The sequence below is a fragment of the Thunnus thynnus genome, chromosome 14 (genome assembly GCF_963924715.1).
Source record: "Thunnus thynnus chromosome 14, fThuThy2.1, whole genome shotgun sequence".
Taxonomy (NCBI): Eukaryota; Metazoa; Chordata; class Actinopteri; order Scombriformes; family Scombridae; genus Thunnus; species Thunnus thynnus.
The window spans coordinates 3,040,731-3,065,240 of record NC_089530.1 but is presented as its reverse complement, the minus strand read 5'-3'; the positions used below and the strand labels follow the sequence as shown (position 1 = coordinate 3,065,240).

Here is a 24,510-nt window from a genome sequence, read left to right as displayed (position 1 = left end):
GATGTTAAGGAGTCAAAGACACTCCTGCACAGATGATCAATAACCTGGATAATGTTCATGAATCAAAGGAATATTAGCAGGTTGTGTTATATATCATACAGAACATGATTGAAATCAGAAACATCCATAACAGGCACTAGTGTGCATGCAAAGGTACAAACAACAGAAGTTCAGTGAAGTTTAATAAAGTTGCATTTAAAATAAAATATTAGTAAATTATTAAAATTGTCAAAATATTTTGATGAAAAGATCCACAGCCCTGCTTTCACTATGAGTAGACATCTCAAATTAGTACAGTGCAGTAGTCATGACAACAGTAGTGCAGAAACAGGTACTGGAAACCTCACAGTTTTTATCAATGTCTAGTTGTAGTTTGATCATTAGTCTTGGCAGGAACTTTGTGAAAAGACCAAGCAAAGTGTCATTCATTACACACCACAGCAATAAGTCTTTAAACACTAAGACTACATATAAGTTGGTTTGGCTGGTATAGTACATTTCTTGAGTGAGCTTGTGGCATGACCATAGAGTAAGAATTGTCCTCAATGCAGCTGATTTTAAGGAAAGTTGTTTTAAATGCACATACAGTGGAATGCTTCTATTCTGGCCAATTAGACCTCTGAAACTTAAACTATGTACTTACAGCTGCACCCTAAAACCCTGGTTTATCAGTCTGTTCCAGATGAGTGTTGTGTCCACTCGATGGAAATCGGACACCCAAAAACATTACTCAGCATCTTTACCCCTGAGCCATGACATCACCCCAGCAAACACAGAGGAAAAAAACATTAAAAACACTGCTTTAATGGTAAATACCTGTTGTGCAACCAACAAACTGATTGAGAAACCATTCAGGCAGATGTTTTTACAGACGTACTGTGTCTAAAGAGGAGAAAGGCAAAGTGAAGTGATACTTTCTAAAGGACTGGGCAATGTTAACCTAGCAAACACACGGTTTTCTGACTGTAACATGTAGAATTGTTTTTTTACAAATGTGTCCCCAGAAAAGAAGACTATTATTTGAAGTCCTTGTGATTTTGATGTGACTTCTATGCAGATTTTTCCTTTAATGTGTCCTTCTGTATACTGTATATTCTCGATGCACTTCATTACTTCACAGTATAAACATAAAGTTAGGAAATGTTTGTCCTCAAGGTGGTGCTAGAAAGGCCATGTTATAACTGATCAAAAGAAATTTTCAGTATGTTGTGAATTGCTATGTAAATTCAGTTTGTCCTGAGTGTGGTGCAAGAAATCCTCTTTTGGCAAATATCAGAGGACAGTGTTTGTCATGTATTCCAGTTACGTTTACAAGATGCCTCATAGACTTGATACTACTGAAGCAAAACATGGCCTCTATGCATTTTCACACTGTACATTCTTAAAAGACGGGTTCACAAGTTTCAAGTCTGTCTTAAAACAACAGTCTTGAGCCAAATGAACATTAAATATGTTTTTCTTACTGTAATCATTCCTCCTGTTCATACTGACCATTAGAAGATCCCTTCATAATGCACTTACAATGTTAGTGATGGGGGGAAAATCCACAGTCCTTCTGTGCAAAAATGTATTTAAAAGTTGATGTGAAGCTAATATGAAACTTCAGTGTCCAAATGAGTCAAATCAAGTAGATATCTTTCAATTTTCAGTCTTTTTAGTGCCAAAGTCCCTCTTTTTGTTACTATACTTTCACCACAGCTCAACAGGGAAACACTGTCTGAGGAAACACAAAGAAGGAATTTGATGCTAAAGAGACTGTAAATGTGACAGATATCCATTTGATATGTTTAACTCAGACTGCTGAAGCCTCATATAAGCTTCATGTCAACTAAATGCATTTTTACTCAGACTGACTGTGTGGACACACTGTAGATTATGACCCCTGTCTTTAACATTGACAGCATATTTGAAAGGGATCTTTCAATAGTCAGTATGAAGAGTAGGAATGATTACAGCGAGGAAAACCTCTTTCACTGTTCAGATGAACACCTGCTTGAAAAATTGTGAACCTATCTTGTAAAAGCAGATAAAGAAAACATAGCATAATAGGAATGTATTTTTGCCAAAGTGGTATTTATATGAGAAGTGTTTCAGGTCAACTGGCCACAACTTCATATTCTCTGCTGATTGGCCAGAGTGCCTGCTGTCAGACTAAGCTTCATACTGACAGCTGGTGATGACTGTCTATGTTTACCACAGACTGTATATAAAGAGGTGTTTACATTGGAGAGAACTGGGTCTCCTCTTCATTTCACTCACTAATTCAGTAGATTTGGACCACACATTACTCAGTTTAGTCTGTAGGTTTGTCATCTGGGAACAAGGAAATCATCCATTCAAAATATTATCAATATACAGTACTTTCAAATGACTCCATAACTTCTTCCCTACTGAAAGATCCGCTCCCATAAAATGTTTGACTCTTTGTTCCTGCTGAGATCCCCCACCTGTTATCTCCTCTCTCTGTGTCAGAGCCATCTGCTGTTGACTCTCTTCATGTCAGTCTCACCTGACAGTATGAAAGCTTTTTAGCAGGTTACACTCTGACTTATATGACTACTTTGCTGCTACATAAGCTTCTTACTCAGACATGAAAGCATCACACCAGACAACCACAGCAGATTTCTCTGCTTTCAGCTGCATTAACATCTTACAATAACAAAGTTTCACTGTAATTACTCTTCTATCCCAAGCATTCGAGTCACTGAAAGTTGATTTTGTGTATGACTGAAATGGAAACTAATGGCTGCCTGGAATGTAGAAGCATACATTTACAATTCTCAAAAACCAGTACACTGTGAAACATTTACCAGTAATAACTGATAAAAAATAAATGTTTTAACAATTGATTTCCTATTATTTGATTTCCTCGCTCTGGCCAAATGTTGTCTCAGAATGTTGAGGAGCATATTAATCAGAAACAAAGGTTTTACAGACGTTTTAGGTTGTAGTTAGTTCAGTTTTTGTCATCAACCATTTAAAGTGTTGCAAATCAGGCAGCAGTTCATACAAAATTGTGAAAACCTTTATCAAACATTCATATATTTTTTAACATTGTTGAAATTGTTCTGAATAGGTTTGAATAACATCTGAATGTTGGTCTTCAACCAAATTCAGTTCATTGTCTTCATCAAAGCCCACTGGATCTTCCCTCCTGCTTAATAAGATGAACTGTGACAGACACAGATCAATGGCCTTCTAAAATACTGAGACATAATGAAGTTGTGATGTCTGGATAACAGTCACTCTTATGTATACACAACCATGGCTGAGAACAGTGGTCACACACTCAGAATCCCATAAACCATTGCAGGTTGGTCAGTTGTTTATTGGTTCAATATGCTTTAAAAAAACACACACACATCATTTTGGCATTAAAATTATTATGATATTTAAACTGTCACATTACAAGTTAGGACAAAGCTGTTTTGAGTTCAACTTTGTTTCTTTTCCTAAGAAGCTGTGTATGAACTGCTTTTTAGCTTTCTAAATTTGTAGTTTCTAAATTTGTAGCACTTTAAAACACTAGCATCACCAGTAAGAAAAGTGTCATGCATTAATGTCAAGTCATAGACTGTAAAGAAGCACAGAGGTCTTTGATGTTACCCACAGATTTATTTTTTAAAGGCTGGATTTGGATTTACCACCTCCTACCACCAAAACATCACTGTGCCCCATTTCACACTACTGTATATAATGTGCTGATTAGCCAGTGTGAGAAGGTGTGTGGTGGCATTTTGAAAGATAATTTGTTCATCTAATTTCCATCCATTGCAAAAATTCAATGCCAATACACAGAGCTGTATGTCCTATGTGACTCACGATGTTTTTTTTTTTACAATTAATCAAAATTGATGCAGCAGAACAAGGGATATCATCTTTTTTATTCCATGCATTCTCCTTCCTTGGCAAAACTGACGCCTACAATACCCACAACGCAACTTGAACCACTGACAGTTTGGCCTCCAGCAGAGATGAAGAGTGGGCTACAGTGGTCTGATACCTCACTTCTTTCTAACTCCACAACCCCAGATTCTGACTCAAGTCACATCACTTGAGGCAGTTCATCAGATTTCACACAGCTCCCCCTGGAGACACAAAGGCTTTATACCATTTTTTCACACATTCAGTAGTAATCCCCAACACACTTTGATGTGTAGTTCCTCTTTAATAAAGTGTTTAGTTGTCTAATCTAACCCTCCTGATGTCTTCATATTCTGTACACCCTCCTTGCCCTACAAAAAAAAATCATTTTAGCATAAACAACCTTTCACTTAACAACTTGGAGAATAAGTGTTTTCCTTCTGCACAATGCAGAAAGATTATTATTTATTCAGTGTAGGCTACCCCTCTAGTTTTCACCACAAAACATATTTTTTGCTGTCATTGATGTGTAATGTTTATACTATTGTGATAACTTTGGAAACACAGTAATAACTTTCTTGAACTCTTATTTTACGAAGCATCTGTCTATTTCTCTCATTAACATGTTTTCCTGCATGAGCATTACAGATGTATTTCTCCCATTAGCAGCATGTTGTGTTTGTTTCACAGTCCCTCTTTGGGGTCAGAATTGGCTTCATCTTGCCCACCCTGTCCACAGCCTCAGGTAGATTCAGTTCCCTCATCACTTTTCACATGTGCTGCTCATGGCTTTAGCAAAAGGAGAAACGTTGGTACTTGTGTCCACTGTAAGAGATGGTTTTATTTTGTTTCTAATTTTATGTGAGTCAGGTGTGGGGTAGGGTTGATTCTGCACAAAATCAGTTTTGTTTTTTAAAGCATCACCACACATGGTGTCTCTTTCTTACTCATTCTCATTTGTGTTCTTTATAGCTGTTACAAATGATTTATTAATACTCCATTTAATCTGTAAAGATTTTTTAAATGTCAAAAGAGACTCAAAGACATTCTTGACATGTAAAAGGACAATTATTCATGTTTTGAAGTTGAACCAACCAGGAATGGTCATGAACTTGCTGCTGTTACTTGTAGCTGCTGTTAAACTCATGAATGAGTTAACTTTGACCCTTCAGAAAACAAAAGGGGTTAACCATACTGTAGTTGCCAAATGCAGGTATTGTAGAAATAAATAATTTAAAAAATGTTTGCAATGAGCTCTTAAAAAACATCATCATTGAACATAATCCAGAGTTCTGCAGAATCGTCCATCATTAACATCCTTAACATTCACTTCCTGTTTGACTTTCCCTTTATTTTGCAACTCCACATTGAAATATCTACATATTCTCCCACATCTACTGGATCTTCCCTTCTCTGTTCATTCCAATGTGTTTGTTCCAAAGTAATACAAAGAACTTGTAGCAGTAGTCTTTTGCTTGACACATGTGCCCAGGCTGGATTTTAAAGCTGGGTGTTGTAAAGTAACTGGCCGGGATCAACCACTAAACTCAACTCATCCTACACTGTTGTAAAGTTTAAAAATGTTTCTTCTCAGTTTGTCAAGTGCTGATTTTATCGTGCATCCTGGATCAAAACCTAAACCCAGGTTATGTCTTACTTAGAGAGCAGTAATCTACTCTGATCTCCAAGATGGAGGTTAGGTTCCATGTTATCCAAAGTGGGTGTTTGTCCATTATCCATTGAGCTCCTCTCCATGATTTTTGAGACCTCTTCAGAGATCACGTTACGTCCTTCCCTGCAGCTACCAGGTGTCCACATGCAGCTCTGTGCATTATAAAGTCTAGAGAGGACATGATAACTCCAGGTCACTGAAGGGGGACCTCAGACAGCCCAGCACCTCCCCCAGAGAGAAGAGCTTCCTGGTCCCAGCCATCAGGGGCTTTCTGGATCTCCGGGACTGGCCCTCACCACCGTGACCAAGTCAGCTGTTCTGGAGGTGAAGAGGAGGGATATTAAGTCATCTGCTTCTGAATTTTTGGCATTTTTACTAAATACAGTTATTACATTGTGTTGTCAGTTACTAATTAAAACATAATGAAATCAGGACAGCAATGAAAGATGTGAAGATGTCCTGTAATGTACACAATATGATCTTTATAGATATTATTTGCCTTTTTTATTGCTCTGAATACTTATGTACGTTTCCTACATCTTTTCTGGGTAACTGTAACATCTGTTCAGAGGCTCCACATGATAAATAACATGTTTGCTAACTCTTGCACACTTACAGCACTGTTTATGAATGTGCACTGCCCCAGATTTTGATAAAATCAGAGTGAGTAACTGTTGCAGTGATTCTCCTTAAATGTTTCCAAAATTTGGCAAATCTTGCAAAGCCATAGCGCATTTAAGGACTTTTCCTTTTATTCATTTTCTACTGGTTGCCATAGTACAACTATCAGCTGAATTGTTATTTATCTTCAGGGTTTGTTTGACACTGACTTCTGAGGGGTCATGAGATGATTAATGGGAGAGGAAAGAAGAAAAAACAAAGTTCTGATACACAAATCTGTTTTCAGTTCTTTTGACTTTTTCTCTAATCTTTGATTTTTGGTGAAATATTGGATCATTTGAACATTTATTGAAATGAAACCATGTGAGAAGTTTAGAGTCACTATTTCACTATTTGGTGGAGCTGTTAACAACTCATAAACATCTGAAATGTGACCCTGACTACACACTGCTTTTTGTATGACATCAAAAGCCAAAAAGATTGGAAACCACTGGTTTCATCTTCAATAATCTGTTGTATTTTAAAAGCTTGTTATGTTATCCATTGTGTTAAATCTTCATCTGGAGTAGAAAGTACAATATTTACCTCTGAAATATAATGAAGTGGAAGTATAAAGTAGCATAAAATGAAAATACTCATAAAGCACAAGTAATGCAGCTTTAAACACAGGTCTATAGAATCGCATTCATTTGAATGGGGACTCCAGATGCAGAAGGCTTCAGCAAAAAAAAAAAAACCAAAAATAAAAAAAAAATTCAGGGTCATCCACAAAAATGTTAAACCTGACTCAACAGATGCTGCATTTGCCAATTAAATGCATGAACACCGTATTTCTACTGTTACCCCAGTGCTCGATGCGACTAAAGATTAAATTATTGTCGCTGTGATAACTTTCCAGAGTTGTAAACTCCTATCTCATAGTATTATGTGCAGTGTTATGGTGTCTGATAAGCCTTCAAACATCTGGATCTGTTACTCAAAATTGGACCACCGGGCTTGTATTTCATTTCTCATCAGCACCTGAAACAACTCCACCCAGATTAATGCAGCCCCTTGTGTTGCTTTAATACAGGGCTATTGATCTCTGTCTGTCCTCCAAGGGGCCTCATAGAGGGTCCCAGTATCTTTCTCCTTACTGATAAACTTGGAGGGGACCTATTATGCTTTTCCTTATTTTCAGTCATATATACAGTACTGTGCAAAAGTTTTAGGCAATACCATCAGGGAGGTGTCTGATCGGTCCAAAATTTATTCATGAAATGACAATGACCCCAAGCATACAGCTAGAGTCATAAAGAACTATTTTCAGCAACAAGAAGAATGATGAGTCCTGAAACAGATGGTATGGTTTGGCCCCCACAGAGCCCTGATCTTAACATCATGGAGTCAATCTGGAATTACATGAAGGAGCACCTGAGATGGCCTAAATAATAAATCCACAGAAGAACATTCTTTCTCCAGGATGGTTACAACAACCTACCTGCAAGTTACCATGAAAAACTGTGTTAAAGTGTACTGAGGAGAACTGCTGCTGTTTTAAAGGCAAAGCTGCTCACAGCAAATATTGATTTCATTTAGGTTTCTGCTAGGGATGCATGATATTGGATTTTTTGCCGATACCCGATATGCCGATATTTCCAACTCATTGTGGCCGATTGCCAATGCCGATACCGATATATGCACATATTTTTTCCCAGCTGGCAGCTGCATGCAAGCATAGATTGTACTAAGTATGATCAAGAAAGACAATTTATGAAGGAAGAACTTAGGAAGATTGGGATTCAGGAACTCAGCGTTAATGTTAATATCAATGGCACCCATTCAGTCCTATAGGAATTGCTCAACTGGTACATACACCAAAAAAAGTTTCTAGCTCCCAGGTTTGCTTCCTTGTTGTGCAGCCCACTGAATATGTGCAATAGTGTTTCCCCTGCTGGCCCTGCCCATGGGTTCCCGCTTGGCCCATAGACTTTACATTGTGATGACGTCACAGATTTTTAAATTGCTTTTCTCAGCTTGAGGAAAGTTTTACAAATATAAAACCTCCATGAATCAAAAGTTCATAATAGGACGAGTCACAATTGACTTTGTTTGTAGTTCCAGGTGTCCTGTCAACAGTTTTACAGACGTCTCTTTTACAATTGTGGTCTATGGGGAAAATGCTTTTTGGGCCGCAGGGTTTTTTTTCGCTGCAATACCACAAGTGGCCACTGGGAAAAATTGGCTGCAAGGCTGAGCAGCGGAGCCCTATCCAGCTCTCATTATACATCCATGGGCTGTGCCTCAGCAGCTTCCGGAATGCTGGCCAATCAGAACACAGTGAGGTCATTGGGAGGGGGGCCTTAAAGAGACAAAGAGACAGGAGCTAAGACTGCCTGTTAAGAGACAGAGGCTAAACTGAGGGGCTGCATAAAAGGTCAGTATTCGATAATAAACAAGTTTTTTTATCTGTGAATCATGCAAAGCTACTTTAGTTGAATCTCAGAATAAAAATGTAGAGCTAGAAATTAGCATAATTGGTCCCCTTTAAACATGTTTGAAGTGATTGCTTCAACCTCCATAGATTTCCTTTCACCATCTGCAATTGCCAGATTAATATTGTCTCAAGATGAATATAGTAATATAGTAACATTAAATAAAAATCTACAGCCACATCTTCCATTACCTTCCCTCTGTGTGTGATGCCGTTCTGTACAAGCTCTCCAGAGATGCCTGACTTCTCCTGAGAGTCTGTGCTGCACCGTGAGGAAAGTGCCTGCCGCTGACCGTCATTCTGGTTTTCCCAGCGTGCAAAACCTTTATTTTTAGAGGTCTTCCTGTGAGTCCGGTATTTCATTTTGGGGAATGTGTGGGAGCCACCGTCCGTGGTCCCCCAGCTGTGTTCGGGCCACAGGGGCTCAGTCTGGGTGGCCTGGCTGGTGGTGGCCCTCTGCAGGCGCACAGAGATTCTCTGGGCTGAGCCAGTCATCAGGGTGATGGACTGAGTGTCCAGAGCCGGACCTGCTGGTGTGACAGCTGGGAACTCAAACACCTCATCCTCGTCTGAAGGAAGAAGTGCAGAAAATATGATGATATGTAAAATAACTACAAAAGCTACATTTTTTTGTCAGTGTGTATATGTCTGACCTTTACAGACGGGCAGTGCGGGGCTGCTGGGCAGTGAGCTGTGAGTCAGTCTGGCAGGGGAGACACTGCCCAGAGAGCTGGAGCGGAGCAGCTTCCGACAGGCCAGAACCAGCAGCTCCCGACATTGTTTATGACAGTTAACACCGCAGTCTGTGAAGTAAATAGCTTAAATTCAGGGTGAAGGTGTTCAAGTGTCAAGACAAGCAGACCTAATGTTGGTTCTTTGTCTTGATATTCAAGACAGGGATCATGTATAAGAATCTGTGGAGTCATTTGTCCTGAAAGATTTCATATGGGGTCACTTCACCAAAATGAATGTGCACAGTATGTAACAAAATATGTAACAATAGGAGAATGCATTTGGCTTGTGTACAAGAGTAAGTTCTCAGGTTTCCTGGTGATTTTTTAGAATTCATTGATATTGTTCTGTACAACAACCAAAATCAATGCAGCAGAGCTAGAGATATTGTCAGTTTTATTCCATTGTTAAAACATGGTGCCCCAGGAAGTGTTACCCAAAATGCAACACAACTGAACAGATTTGGGTGTGTTATGATTGCAGTGGTTAATGTAGGTATAGGTAGTTTCAAGGGAGAATTTGTATGTTGTTTTTAATGTTTGCTGTTGATTTCAATACAAAATAGTCTTGTAGCCAGCATCAAGTGGCCAGAGGAGTAACTGCAGCTTTTTTGCCTGACAATGGAGGGTTGTCTGACAAAACAGTTGAACCTGGCTCAACAGATGCTGCATTGGCCAATTAAATATGTGAACGGTCACCAGAGAAACAGACTGTCTTAAGCTCACTGGCCCTTCTAAAGCTATTCAAAATGGTTTGTGCCATTTTCTTGTTGACTAGCACTAACACAGACAGAAGAATCCAGTGAAACTGTACCTTTGCACTTGTAGCCCTGTTTGATGATTCCCCAGAGCTGCAGGAGCAGGTCCACCATTGTGAGGTCCATGTAAGGTCCAGGAAAGGGGGAAGGTGGGTATAGAATATACAGAAAATGATGTTAGATGATGAGGAGGGGTGACATTAAAAAACAAACATAATTCAGCCAGAAAGACTCTTCTGTAGCCCCACATGAGAGGGAGGGGTGTGTGTCTTTCTGTTGTGTATTTGTATGCCATGCACTCTGAGGAATTGATCATCATTTTTCAGCATCTGCACAGTGTTTTTTGACATTAGACTGAATTTAAATGCTTGTACAATTTCAAGGCTAAGAGGAAAGTCAAAGAGATACACACAAATCCAGCACAATGTTCACAGAAGGTGGGCTTCAGGTACGTCATCTCCTGGAAGTTATGGATGAATCCTGGTCCCATCTTACACTGGAGCAGTGGGTTAGCTCGAAGGAAATATGCTATCATCTCATCCTTACTGATCAAACCATCTCTGTGAGAAAGAGAGGGGGAAATGATAATGAAGGAAGGAGGATGAGTGGAGAGAGAGAGATTTACAAATGTTCTAGTCAAGTCTAAACCAATGTGGTCAATGGCAATCAAAGTGCACCAGTATAGAGTGTTATGTCTGCTTCAGGTGTCCCCTGCTTTTCCTCCACTCATGATACATAAATCGTTTTTTGACACTTCATAGCAGTATCTGTGCAGTTGCTAGCAGTGGTGGAATATATAGTAACTAAGTACATTTACTCAAATATTGTAGTTAAGTAGGACTTTGAGGTAATTGTACTTTACTTGAGTACATCAATTTTATTTGACTTCTACTCCACTACTTATCAGAGACAAATATTACACTCACTGAGCACTTAATAAGGTATACCTGTGCAATCTGATGCAATCCAATACAACAGCTCTGTCATAAATTCTACTTTTACAAAGTTCATATATTTTCAGTTTTTGTTGACATTGTCAGAAAGGTGATAATTCTACTTTATGCTTATTATTGAGGTCAGGAGGGTGGTGACGTACTGGACTGCATTGTATTGAAAAGTGTTCCTAATATTTTGTCCACCCCATTAACATACATGAGGGGAAAATATAGAATACACTCACCATAAAGTGCTTGGTGAGTGTATACTTTTTACAAAACATTTTTATGACAGCTATAGTTACTTTGATTAGTTCGCTCTATCTTTACCAGCTACATCATTAAAATGCTGTTTAGATCATCAGTAATGACAGTACTACTGTACAAAATTATAATGTATAATATATCACTGATTGGGGCCATTCTGTCATATTACTACCTTTACCTAAGTCAAAGTAGAACAGTACAAGTATGGACAAGTGTGTTAGAGATGTTCGTTTGAGGATCTGATCTATTTAGCTTTTTCTGAGATGAAACAGAGTGATGGTGGTATGTGCACAGTGTCAACGTAAGCATGAGGACTGTGTATAAGAAGCCCAGTAATTTGTATTAAAAATGTCAAATTTATTTACTATTTATACTATTTTGTAGAATTCTACTGTAGACTACTCACTGATCTTTGTCCAAAACGCAGAAGGAGTCCAGGAAAGGAAAGTTAGCAGCGATGCTCTCAAAGTCTTCTTGAGAAATATAGCCATCATGGTCATGGTCATAATTCCTGAACACAGACTTTCCAAAACCAGATGAGAAAAAGATTACTCCAATAATATTCCACACACATCTCTACATCTGTCAAACTGAATAAGGATATTGTCTACTCACATCCACCACTTTCCTGATGTGTTTGTTGACCACAGAGGGGTCTGGTTTGGTGGTGACACCGGAGGCCCAGTCCAGTGGAGCCAGGGGCTTGTTGGGAGTTGTTGGAGAGGTAGGCTGTGAAGAAGGACGCATGCACAGGACTTAGATCTGTCACACCACAAGGACACATTTCCAAGACTACAAATAGTTCTAAGTGGGCAAAAAATATTTGAGTTTTTTGAAAGAGGTATTATTGTACCATGCAAGTCCTTCATGAATTATAAGTCATCAATTATAAGGTACCATCTGACTTTTTTTGTTAAAATTGAGTTATTCACATGGCAATATTATTATTATCAATAGTTATTAACATTTTGTAAAGGTTTATTTAGACTTTTATTAACTAATGACCCTTCAATATGAAAAAAGAAATGGCTCTCTCTCTATAAAAATCAATTTCTAACATGGTTCTATAAGGTTCCACCTGCAAAGCACCAATCAGTGCTCTGAATGTACACAGGAGATCCAAGAATCAAGTTTCACCTCCTAAAGTGTTACCTCACTGATCTGTGATTGAGGTTAAAGAAGCTGAAAATATCGTAAAATGTTGCTCAGTCTTCATCTCAAAATGTATTATTTTATTAAACTAGTTATGTTTAACTGATACAAGCAGCAACTAAGCTAAGCTAATATGTTGTTTGAACTTGGTGAAAAGCTGATTATCACCATTAGCTGCCTTGCTAAAAATGTTAATTACACAGCTTGTGCTACTTTTTTTTTTTTTACCACTTTAGAGATGACAGCAATGAAGACTAATATTTTATTATGTACAAATCTAAGACAAATTCAGATTTCTAGCTAATAATTGCTGAACAGTTTAGTGATCTGATGCTAACTCCACCATGCTTGTAACTGAGCTTGTGTCTGTTTCAGACTGGTGTACTAGTGACTACACTAAGAGTGATAGCCACATTGATGGACACAACAAATTAGTGGAGAATTAGAAGGTTCTATCTGAAGTCCACCTGATCTAGAAAACCCCATTTAAAATTGCGCTACCTGGTTATGGGTACCTTTTATTTTGACCAATTAAACAGACTTTTACTGTATATCAGTTTTGCTCTCCAGGATGAGAAAACTTTGAACCTCAAAACCACTCAGATCGCAGATAGAACCTTATAATTCAGAGGTTACAATATATCCAGTTTGGTGAAATTGGACATACTTGATGTGGACAAACCTACCCACAACAAACAAACCATTTCTGTTGAAACTTACCAATGATTTGGGGTTGCGTGGTTCCCTTAGCAATGACAGCTCATAAATTTCATCTTCTGTGTAATAAAGGTCTAAAGAAAGCTGAAAATACAAGGACTTGGGTTATAATTGGTTAAAAAATCACTGAACAAGAAGCTACACTCATGTACAGCTGTGTTTCAGCACTGATTTTTGTGACAAAGATTTTGATTCTGCTGACCACTTCAGGATCAATTTCTATCCTGCTGTTTATCAGCAAGATTCTGGAGAAACGGGTTTCCCAGATGTCCCAGTCTGATTCTGAAAATTGTATAATACAACGCACTCAACTCACAATCAAAATCAAAAAAGGTCAGGTGCTGAATCCTTGAAGTACCGAAATTGATTAAACAAGAGGATTAGGACAGCACACCTAGTCAACTGATTTTAATTTTGAATTGCTACATGGACGTTTCGGGCCAGACGCCCTTCCTCAGCGTGTATGATGGCAATCAATACAATCCACGCCAGGTTAGTTATAGACATCCACAACTGACACAACAGGTTCATCCAGAGGGAGCTACACATATGAGTCATCATAATAAATAGAATAAATTAAATTAAAATAAAAACGACTTATGTTGTTAAAATTAAAATCAGTTGACTAAGTGTGCTGTCCTAATCCTTTTCTTTAACCAGTCTGATTCTGAGCAATGCTTAGTTCTGAAACCTAGTTCTGTAACTGTGTAAATGACCATTATCTGTGACTATTCTTGTACCTCTGGAGCTAAGTATTATTGTAGTCTTGATTCAATCCATCATACAAGGACTTTTTCTATCTTAGTAAAGACCTTCTCATCACAGAATGAAACAATCCTGATGAAGTACCTCAAGGCTCAATCCAGGGTCCATTACTTTTTGGTTTGATCATCCACTATTATAGAATGACCCCCAACTCTGTATAGTAGTTACTGCTGTGGATCTTTACTCATGCCACTGCCTTCAAAACTGTCACTCTGTAGTTAATGAATGGATGACTCAAAATTTCCTCCAACTCTGTTTATTAGTGCAAGAGAGCAAAGAGGAAAACTGTTACAATTAACTACACTATCTCAGCACATTACAATGCCAGCAAGAAATATGGGGGTTATACTTGTCACTGATTCAATTTCCCAGCCAAATAAAACAGCATTCTATTATTTAAATACATTTGAAAGATCAGTTCTCTAGGAGTCATCCTAGGAGTAAAAAAGTTCTTTGCTGGCTGTGAGCCATAAGACACATTTATCAAGAGACTTGCTCCCATTTACAGTGTAAAGTACAGTAATGCAACTCTCAAGTGATCACATGATTTACCACATGTTGGAATAACCCATCAGAGATATCTGATCTGCCATATTGTACATTCTTTACATTCTTACATCCTTACAGTTTATTCAATGGTATGTCACTCTGCAAAAAAATATACTGTAAATTTAATTTAATATAAGTTAATTTTATTTGTGTGAAATCTTTAAATCTCTGGGTATAATTCACATGAAAAATGAATAACAATCTAGTATATTTATGATGTATGAAACAATAAAGAAGGAGGAAATAATAGGATTTTGGTACGTTACAGAAATCATATAACAAGGAGAATTACACCACATTGACAAGTGCAGACAATTAAGATGCTTGGAAAGTGATTGCAAATCAAATCAATGTCAGGATTATTCTTTTGTTTGTTTGTACCCCTGATAAATATATATTTAAAAAAAAAAAAGAAAAAGTGGTGTAACATTCTATCAAATGTTCAAATCAAATGCAAATAATAGACTAAAACCACTCTATTCTTAATGGTACTGCTTGAGCTAATGTATTATACATCATGATCAATGATATATAGTGCAATCATTTTTATACAATAATTTTATCATTTTTTATCTTTAATTTCAAGTCCAAAATTTTACTTCTAGCAGTTTGATAAATACTGCCCCGCATCTTCTTTCTCCGCCAGGTACAAAATAACTTGTGACTGCAAGTATTCTTACTGCAATGCCTTCATCTCAGGTGTCCGGACTGTCTGTAAATCTATTACAACATGAGCCTCACATTTACACAGGAAAGCACCTCTGAAATCCAAGATGTTATGTGCGAAATGGTTTTCCCTCACCGTTAGCAGGTAGATGAGGTCCATGTTGGGCTCCACTTGGGCCACTGCGCTCTGCAATGACACCAGCTCATTGAAGGTCATGTAGAGCTGCTGCATCTTCACCAGGTTAACCTTATTACTGTCATCAACCCAGTCAGGAAAGACCACATGTACTGCAATGAGGTCCTTGAGGTGCACGCCCAGGATGGGGATTTTAAAACCCTGGCACTCATTGAAGGCCTTGCGGTAGCAGGAGTAGTTGTTGTTGGAAGAGACCAGCTCCGTCATCTCGCTCCAGATCTGAGGTGGGGAGTGGTGAACATTTGGGTGTGAGTATAATAATCAAATTACAAACTGTAAACTTCTGGATTTTTCAACCTGAACTATATTTGCCCATCTTTTTGTGACACCAATTTTTATTGAGTATTGAGTGAGAGCACTGCAGCTGGCAGCCGTAAAACGGGCAACAATGTAATCAGATGGGGCAATAGCGAAAGCGTAGCTTAGTGTTATGTAAAAATTTTCAAAGTCTTGGCTGAATATTTAGATGATTTCAACAACTTAACTCTTGTAAGATTTCAGAACAAGATTTCTCCTTGAGCGAGACTTGGTTAGACACAACAACAAGCAAAAAGTAAAGAAAAATGTTTATTTCTCTGTATGGTCCTTTCCATAATGTTGTCAGACACTTATGATAACAATCTGAACCTGTCAGTGGCAAAAACAAGCACTTATAGTGGACGTACAGTGATGGTGCACTATTGCCCCATCGGATTACATCACAGCCCGTTTCAAGACTGCCAGCTTCAGCGCCCTCACTCAATATTGGACCAATTTTAACAATTGCTGTCTCCATTAGTCACTTAGACACAAAAAGATGGGAAAATAGGGTCCATGTTGAAAAATACTGACATTTCCCTTTAACTACAGATGCTGCTCTCTGTGGAAGGAAATACCAGTTCTGATAGCTTTCAGCTGAGTCCCAAATGGGACTAAAAGGATACATTTTGGATTATGTATCACTTTAACAGATAAATGAGTCTCAAAATTGACACTAAAATATCTGTAAATACCTGAAATTAGCCAGAGACCATACTAGTGGGAGCCTTGTGTCAAAGTTTTGTAGAAGGATTGTATTGACTTCACTTTTATGCTGACTTCAATACAGTAAACTGGAGCCAATGTCTGATGGTCAACAGTAGAACTGCAACTAAAGGCATTCTGTTGGTAACTTCAACTTGTAGCTGCCTGTCTTTACTACTTAGCTGTTAAGTTTGTGGCTTCATTGGTAAACACGCCTTCACATTCCTTTTATCCAATTTTGTTATTCAAGTTATTACATTTTTAAGTCAAAGAAAACATTGTCTACCTGGAAGGAAAATGGCCAAACATGGCAAAGCCTGGTTAGCCTACTAACACATTACCACTGAACCTCCTATAACCATATATTACTAAGTCCTGTATATAGTGTTATACTGATTTGTATGTTCATATGTAGGAATGCATGTGTACTGAATTTTATGTATATACATAAAAGTGCATTAGTAAGTGACTTACCCTCACGACCTCTGCAGCTAGATAAGAGTGAGTCTCCTTCAGTCGAGAAATGGAGCTGTGGCTCAGCCCCCCCACCACTGCCATCAGAGTGTTGAAGTTCTGCAGCTGCAGAAGTTTCTGATGAGAGACAGAGAGTTACATGTTTAAACTCTCACTTTTGATCTTGTCAAGCTGATCTCATCAAACACATTCTGTCTTGTCTTGGTGCTGTTCTATTGCAAAAGATCCCAATTAGGTGATAATGAAACCTGAATGCCCCCTTCACTTTCTGATCTGATGCTCCTATCAGCAGGACCAAAACTGTTACCCATCACTGTTGAAAAATAATGATGTTTATGATGTGATAATGCAAAGGTTAAGGTTTGGTTAGGTTTAGGGACAAATCAGTTAAAACACTGTTGACTTGTGGTTGAATACGGGAAACAACTGTGTGAAAGTCTGTTTTGTTGACCTATCCATCCACCCTGACCTCCTCCCTAGGTGGACTTTGTCTCTCTATAATAATGTCATCTGATTTCCTCCTTTGCTCCAGTCATAATTACCACAGCTACTAGAGGGTGCTGTCACTTGAACGTACACATATGTTGCTTTAGGGTAATCAACTGACCCTGTCATTTTTCTTGGAAGGACAGTCTCCGCTGCACAGTGAGATTTCGTGGAATAGTGCCCCTCCACTCAAAAATGTGTTTGTCTTCTTGTTCCTTCAGCTGCATATTTGAGTTAATGCATTCATCTACTGATGGGGGAACATTTCAACCATATCAGACACAAATTATTATTCAAAGCAGAGTATTTTTATATGTTAAACCATGCCTGGAGGGTGTTTTTAAATATCAAAGGAAAGCTGTGATGCATGTTATATTTTCTTAATGCAGGAATGTGTAATTGCCAAGCATGCTTTTGGACTACCGTTCATGTTTCTGATTATAACACAAGAGAAACGATATCTATTAAGGCTATTATACAGTACAATACATAGAGAGTTTATGTAGGGGGCAGGTATAGATAACAGGATCTTGGGAGCAACAGACAAATGATAATTTCTTTTTTAACAAATCAAACAGTCTTAAAAACTAACTCAGTATTATTACATGTAATGCACACACTTGATAGCAGTGTGTTAAATGCATTCATCCTCGAGCCTGTGTGCAGACAGTCTGCTGTCTCACAGGAGACAAGATCACTGAGAGCTTGTCATTAGGACACTGATCCAATCCTTTCAATACTGATGGAGGATAAATGGAGAAACTCTTAGGTGCTCTGATAAGATGGAGATGCAACACAATTGCCGATAACATATATACACCTTCCATGAATATTAATGAGACAGCTTTAGTGGTTGACAGATAACTCAAGTGCATCTTTTGTTTATAAATGGATGCAACATTGACAATGTTGGCTCCATGGAAGACTTTTTTAAAATAAAAAGTAGAGATGGCTGTTACTAATGTTAGAAACTATCAACAAGATGAGTAAATTCAGACATTATTGTGACAAGAATCATCTTGAAAAAAATGTCTTTATCACTAAACAGATATAACATAAAAACAAATAAGAGGCTTAGTACGTGATGATTATCAAGGACTGGATGGGTCTTCATTATAATAATAAAACAGGCAATTAAAATGAATTAATTAACTTATATAAATAATAATAATAATAATAATAATAAATAGTAAATAAATACAAATAATCAGTATCCATTGAAATAAATAAATATATGTTTATTATTTTATTTCATTTTGTATTTATTTATTAAATTTCTTATTAATATATTTCATAATTTATTCACTTATTTCATTGTTAGATAATGTATGTACTTATTTCATTACCTATTTTATTAATATAATTATGACCCAGCTAGTCTTCCATAGATGAAAGGTTGTGTTATTGATTGCAAGCATCACTATCAATGTATGAGAGTAGTCTGTAATGACATGCCGGCTTGGCGAAGCTCTGAGATCACATTGTAGACTGGCACTAACCATGTTTGTCTTGCTTCAGGAGATCATTTTATGGGTGTTGAAATTATATTAGGTGGAAGTAAAACTGAGAAGATAAAATACTGGAGTAGGGGGGAGGGTGGTGAGAGCAGGGGACCATCATGGACACTGGGCAGCATCCTCAACAAATGGACAGTATTAGCATAACTAATGACTAGCATAATGAATGTAATAGCGTAATTATTGCCATTTCCAGAGGACAGAACAGCTTTCTGTTTTGTCTTCATTAGAAGTTTTATTTTCATTAACCACAAGGGAGCACATTTCTACCAGAGACACAGCAGCACCGGAGAACCAGGCTACACATCTAGCTCTAGATACTCTGGCCATGATTTACTACACTAACATAGGCTATTTGATCAACCAAAGTGAGGCTAGGTCGGAAAAAGTAAGTAAATAAATACAAGTGATCAACAGTGTGAAGGATTTTATGTTTCTTTCACAAGTATTAACATTCAAAAGAAAGCAGAGGACGTATGAAAACATGAATCGATGAATAGGAAGAGACTCTGAGCTACATTTGAAGTCATTTCCAGTCAAATGTCTTAAACTTTTAACCACCAACCTGCTTTTGTTTATGGTGTTTTTGTTGTATTTGTCCAACAAAGCTATAATATCCAGTTCACTGTTGTTAGGTTTCATCAAATCAATGACAATCAAGACTAATAGTAGGAAAGATTATCATGATAATACCCTTTATTGTAATATTTTTACCCACAATAATCATAGCATGAACATTTACCATTTCCATTATACCATCAAGGTTTGAGTATTTCATTTTTGGCCTTTGTTTGGATGGTGGTTTAAATTATGAATAAATAGTGATGGCCCTTTAGAACACCTGCAAAAAACATGCACAAACACAGCTAAGAGAGTTTTGTCCAGGGGAGGAGACAAGAGTTTACTCTTGTATTTGTCCAGATAAACACAGTCATGTGCAGTCAGTGTGTATTTCAGTCAGGAGGACTCTGTTCTTGGCTGGTGAGGGAGTTTGGTATGGGATGTTGAAACCAAGAGCATGTGAGACTTATATGCTGGTCTCGTCAGCAGGGGGCTTGCATAATGCTGAATGTATTTAAAGAAGCAGCCTTTTCACCACTCAGGGATTTTTGTTTTTGAAAGCAAATTGTTTTATTGGCATATAAAATTGCCCCCCACCCCAATTTTTTGAGTCACCAGCCACCACTGTTGCATATATATGTTAAATTGTATGTTAGCCATGTCATTTCCAAATCCCCCACTGTGCCTCCTCTCTCTTACCTGAGCCACATGGATGTATTTGGTGATGACCTCTGCTCTGGTCTGAGGTGTTAGCTTGCTGAGCACCATGAGCTGGACCCACTGCGAGACTCCATTGAACAAAGCAATCGACCGCTCCAGAGTCGGGTTCTCCACCAGGCAGCCGTGGATCACATAGCTGTGGTAATCAGTGAACTGGGGACAACATGGAAGTACAGATGAGACACTCAGATGACAATTTTCTTATCTTTAGGAGCCTAAAGGTCTAAAAATGAGGGTGGTACAGGAAAAGGAATGGGACTGATCCTGCACCAATGTTGTGCTAATTTCAGGGCTCATTTGAAGCCTGTTAGATTATAAAACGTTTCATAAGCAAAGTGGATATTATGATCTTACAATGGTGCTTGAGGAACACTGGAGAGATGTCCAGAATGGAAATGGATAATCCTCTGGGAAGATTGAATGTAATGAATGAATGAATTTTTGCCTGTTTGATTTGGATATTCTGTGTGTTTAACAGGAAATTTGGCCTGATGGTGGCACTAGAGGGAGATCAAGGGTTCACGCACGTCACATGGACATTAAGACACTAAAGGGTATTTGAAATTTATCTTTAGAAGACAAACTCTGGCCATGTGTGGAAAATTATTATTATGTGAATTAAAGCAGCAGTTTTCCACATCACTACATTACATGTTCAAGGACACATGTTCTTATCGCAGCTCCAATAACACCCTGAAAATACACCTTGATCTCTATGCTGCCATTATTACCAATCAACCACCTGGAAAGTGAACAGGGAAGTTCACCCAGAGGCCAGCGAGCTTCACATCAAAGCTCAACAGCAGATGTACAGCTTCCCAAGAGGCTTTCAGGAACATTTTCAGCAGTGCTGAACAGAGTGTCACCAGTTCACAGAGTAGATTATGAAATTTCAGGAAAAAGACATCATATTTAACCTAGCATGAAATAATTCACCATGCTTTTTTCATTAGCAAATTAATTTTATTGACCTCAACAACTGACTAATAAGTGACTCAAACACTGCTTCTAATGAAACTAGTTCAGTACTTGCATGAAACCAACACATTGGCCCTGTTTACACCTGGCATTAACATCCATTGCAGGTGATCTGATCACAAGTGGACGGCTCTAAGTACGTCTCTTTACACCTGGTATTAACATGTGTCTCCACATGCGTCATGAATGACCAGATCTCACTTCCCCACTCTTGTGCGACTGTGCATTTTAATGCTTATAAAATCAGCTTTTCAATTGTAAGAGGGAAAATTTAATTCTTCTTTCAAAACTTACATAGTCTTGCTTTAAATGGTTGTTTTCTTAATTAGACTTTATTAAAATAACTATGTATTTTGAATTGCTCAAATTATTTAAATTAAAGCACAGATACATTATTTCATTGGGTAATAATGATGGAAATAAATATCTTAAATAATTAAATACACTGGCTGTGCCACGACTGGTCCACTGAAAATCTGTATATTAATGCTATCAGTCTTGGAAGACTTGAACAACTTATTTTATATATGTGTCAAGTCCCTTTTTCCCCCCCAGCTGATGGAAACGTAACACATTTTTATTTTGTGAGAAATATTCTTTAAAAATAAAATCTATTTGATTGTTGGATAGAAGCACAGCTGTTATTAGTGGTTGAGTAATTTAAAGGCCTGACCAGAAGCAGAGAAACAGAGGTAAGAGCTGTCTGTAGACATACCGATATCCTCCGGATGGACTTGAACTCCAGGAAGGTGAGATGCTCAGCCAGCTCCATGGGCTCCAGGTGGTCAAACAGCAATGAGGCTTTGCCTTTCTTTGCCTGTTTCTTCCGCTGGGTTAATTTACGCATCCAGTCATACGATGGGCTACAAGGAGAACAATTTAGAAAGTCAGTGCTCAGAAACTGGTGGAATGTGTGGGTGTCTATTCCTGTACTGTCCCTGTACTATCCTGATTTTATTCCTTCAGTGATGACATTTTTGGAAAGGGGGTCATTTTAGCCATCACTTGTTCCATCAAGGTGCTGGGTCCAGATTAAGATTAAAAATTGGATTAGTTTACCATTAATGGTACGGTTAACGGACTGCTGGGTTTGTTGTTCATCCAGGACCTACCTTGTCCTCAAGTGTATGAGAAAGTTCCTTGTGATGATGCTTATTTGCCTTTCATAAGAAGTGGTTATATTTCCCTGTCAGGACACAGTGAGAAAGTGCCTGTTACAATCCTGAGAGACACAGACACATTGGGTTCGTTTATCCTGGAGTCAGTTTTCCCTTTTTTAGAGGAGTCTGATACTGGAGATTCAGCACTAGTTCTGGGTATGGGATTGTCTATCTTGTCTGCTCCAGTGCACAGGCTGCATCTCTTTTCAGATCTGGTGAAGGGGGAGGTGTTCATCGCAGTGTGCCTGGCGTTGCCGGTGGGAAGAGTCCATCTCATTTTGGGGAATGGGCTAGCTGGTGGACGTGTGTGGCCGGATGTTCTGCCATCTCCAGTTGTTACCCCAGTTCCTGTGATTAACAGTGAACCAGATGAGAGTGAACGTAACTTCCCGGAGGTGTTTGCAGGATGTGTTGTGACACGTGCTGGGTCTTATGCTGGTGGTGAACCTGATAGAGTGAGTGTGATAGAAGAATCATGTGTGAACTTGTCTGACTTTCTATTGTCTGTTTCACATGCAGAGCTGGTAGCAGAGCAGCAATCAGATCCCTCCATTAAGGAGCTGCTCGAGACTGTGATCCCAGTCACAGAGAGTGGGAAAACTAATTTTCCAAATTGTAGTACCAGCCAGACTTTGTAACTTGGTTTTGCAGTTGGCTCATGACCAGTCAGGGCATCTGGGGGTCAGGAAGACATATGACCATATTTTATGGAACTTCTTTTGGCCTCGGCTAAAAAAGGAAGTGTCCGAATACGTCCGAACTTGCCACACATGTCAAATGACTGGCAAGCCAAACCAGGTTATTAAGCCTGCCCCACTGACCCAATACCTGCCACTGGTGAACCATTTGAGCACATAATCATTGACTGTGTTGGACTCCTGCCTCCTCCTAGGTCAGAAGCAAAGTATTTTTTGACCGTCATGTGTCAGGCCACCAGATATCCAGCTGCGAATCCCCTGCGGTCAATAACAACCAGGTCTGTGGTTAAAGCAATTTTTTTCCATCTTAAGCATCCCAAAGTGATCAAGGTTCTAACTTTTCCTCCCATATGTTTGTGCAGTTGTTGAAAAAACTTTGGGTAAAGCACTCTCAGTCGTCAGCCTATCATGCATTAAGTCAGGAGCATTTTCATCAGACAATTGAATCACTGCTGTGCACATTTTGCACAGAGTTTGGCAAGGATTGGGAGGAAGAATTGTTGTGGCTAATGTTGGCAGCCAGGGAGGTAACCCAGGAGAGCACCGGTTTTAGACCCAATGACTTGGTGTTACTTACTTATTTACTGACTTACTTACTTACTTACTTACTTATTTACTTACTTACTGATTTGTTAAAGGCAAATCTTAAATATGTGTGGTCTCCTGTTTGTCAGCAGGCTTTCCAGAACTTCAAGGCCCTTTTGTGTAGTGCTCTGGTACTGGGTGCCCCCTGTGTGGAGAAGCTGTTCAAGCTGCAGGTGGATGCCAGTCACATACGGCAGGTGCAGTAGTGATGCAGTCTGACAATCATGAGGTGGATAGGCCTGTAAATTTCTTTTCGAAGATATTTAACACCAGCTTGACTACTCTGTGAGCAAAAAGGGGACTTTGGCTTTAGTCTGGGCTTTGTGTCATTTTGATGTGTATATGAGTTCAGGAGTGCCAGCTGTTGTCTTTACTGACCACAACGCAATAACATTTTTGAACCCTCTGAAATGCCCTAATTAAAGATTAATTAGGTGGTATCTGATGTTACAGTCTCATTGTTTGGACAAACACCACATTAAGGGGTCAGATAATCTGGTAGCGGACGTGTTGTCACCTGTGATGTAATGCAGCCTGTGTTATGTTAATCTCTCCTCTTCATTATGCAGTGTACAAGCAGGATGCTGGTGCTGAAGTTGAGGGAGAGTGTTGCCTGCAGGTTGTGTATTTTGTTTTGAGAATTTGTTTAAAGTTCTTTGTGGTCATTCCTCTTGGCATGTGACGACACCGCCTCTTTCGGCTGTTGGGCTGGCTGCCTGTCTTTGTCTTTGTGTTTTGTGTTGCAGATGCCCAGCAAGTGTGGTCAGGTCATTGTTTGTTGTTGGGAACACCTGGGCCTGGTGTTCCCAGTAGTATAAGAGTGCACCACACTGGTTCCATGATGAGAAGTGGGGTGCTCCCCATCTTTGTCTTTGCTTTTCCTTTTACCATACAACACTCTACTCACTATTTTATCACTCACACACACATGCCAACACTACTAACATACTGACTGCCACACCT

At 38.7% G+C, this 24,510-nt stretch overlaps 1 protein-coding gene across 5 annotated transcripts in view; it reads right to left on the bottom strand.

The window, feature by feature from the left end:
• Window positions 1-3,307: 3,307 nt before the first annotated feature.
• Window positions 3,308-24,510, bottom strand: part of rasgrp3 (RAS guanyl releasing protein 3 (calcium and DAG-regulated)) — a 57,182-nt gene continuing 35,979 nt past the window's right edge. For 4 of the 5 annotated variants that reach the window (XM_067609340.1, XM_067609338.1, XM_067609339.1 and 1 more), the window contains 12 exons: window positions 21,820-21,967; window positions 20,106-20,279; window positions 16,843-16,959; window positions 15,307-15,585; window positions 13,194-13,274; window positions 11,937-12,050; window positions 11,728-11,843; window positions 10,532-10,679; window positions 10,176-10,212; window positions 9,284-9,433; window positions 8,823-9,199; window positions 3,308-5,849 (listed from right to left, as the gene is read on the bottom strand). In XM_067609340.1, coding sequence (XP_067465441.1) covers window positions 5,829-5,849; window positions 8,823-9,199; window positions 9,284-9,433; window positions 10,176-10,212; window positions 10,532-10,679; window positions 11,728-11,843; window positions 11,937-12,050; window positions 13,194-13,274; window positions 15,307-15,585; window positions 16,843-16,959; window positions 20,106-20,279; window positions 21,820-21,967 — 1,762 coding nt within the window. In that variant the 3' untranslated portion in view covers window positions 3,308-5,828. Of the gene's footprint in view, window positions 5,855-8,822; window positions 9,200-9,283; window positions 9,434-10,175; window positions 10,213-10,531; window positions 10,680-11,727; window positions 11,844-11,936; window positions 12,051-13,193; window positions 13,275-15,306; window positions 15,586-16,842; window positions 16,960-20,105; window positions 20,280-21,819; window positions 21,968-24,510 lie in introns of all 5 variants that reach the window. The other variant, XM_067609342.1, reaches the window with a different exon arrangement.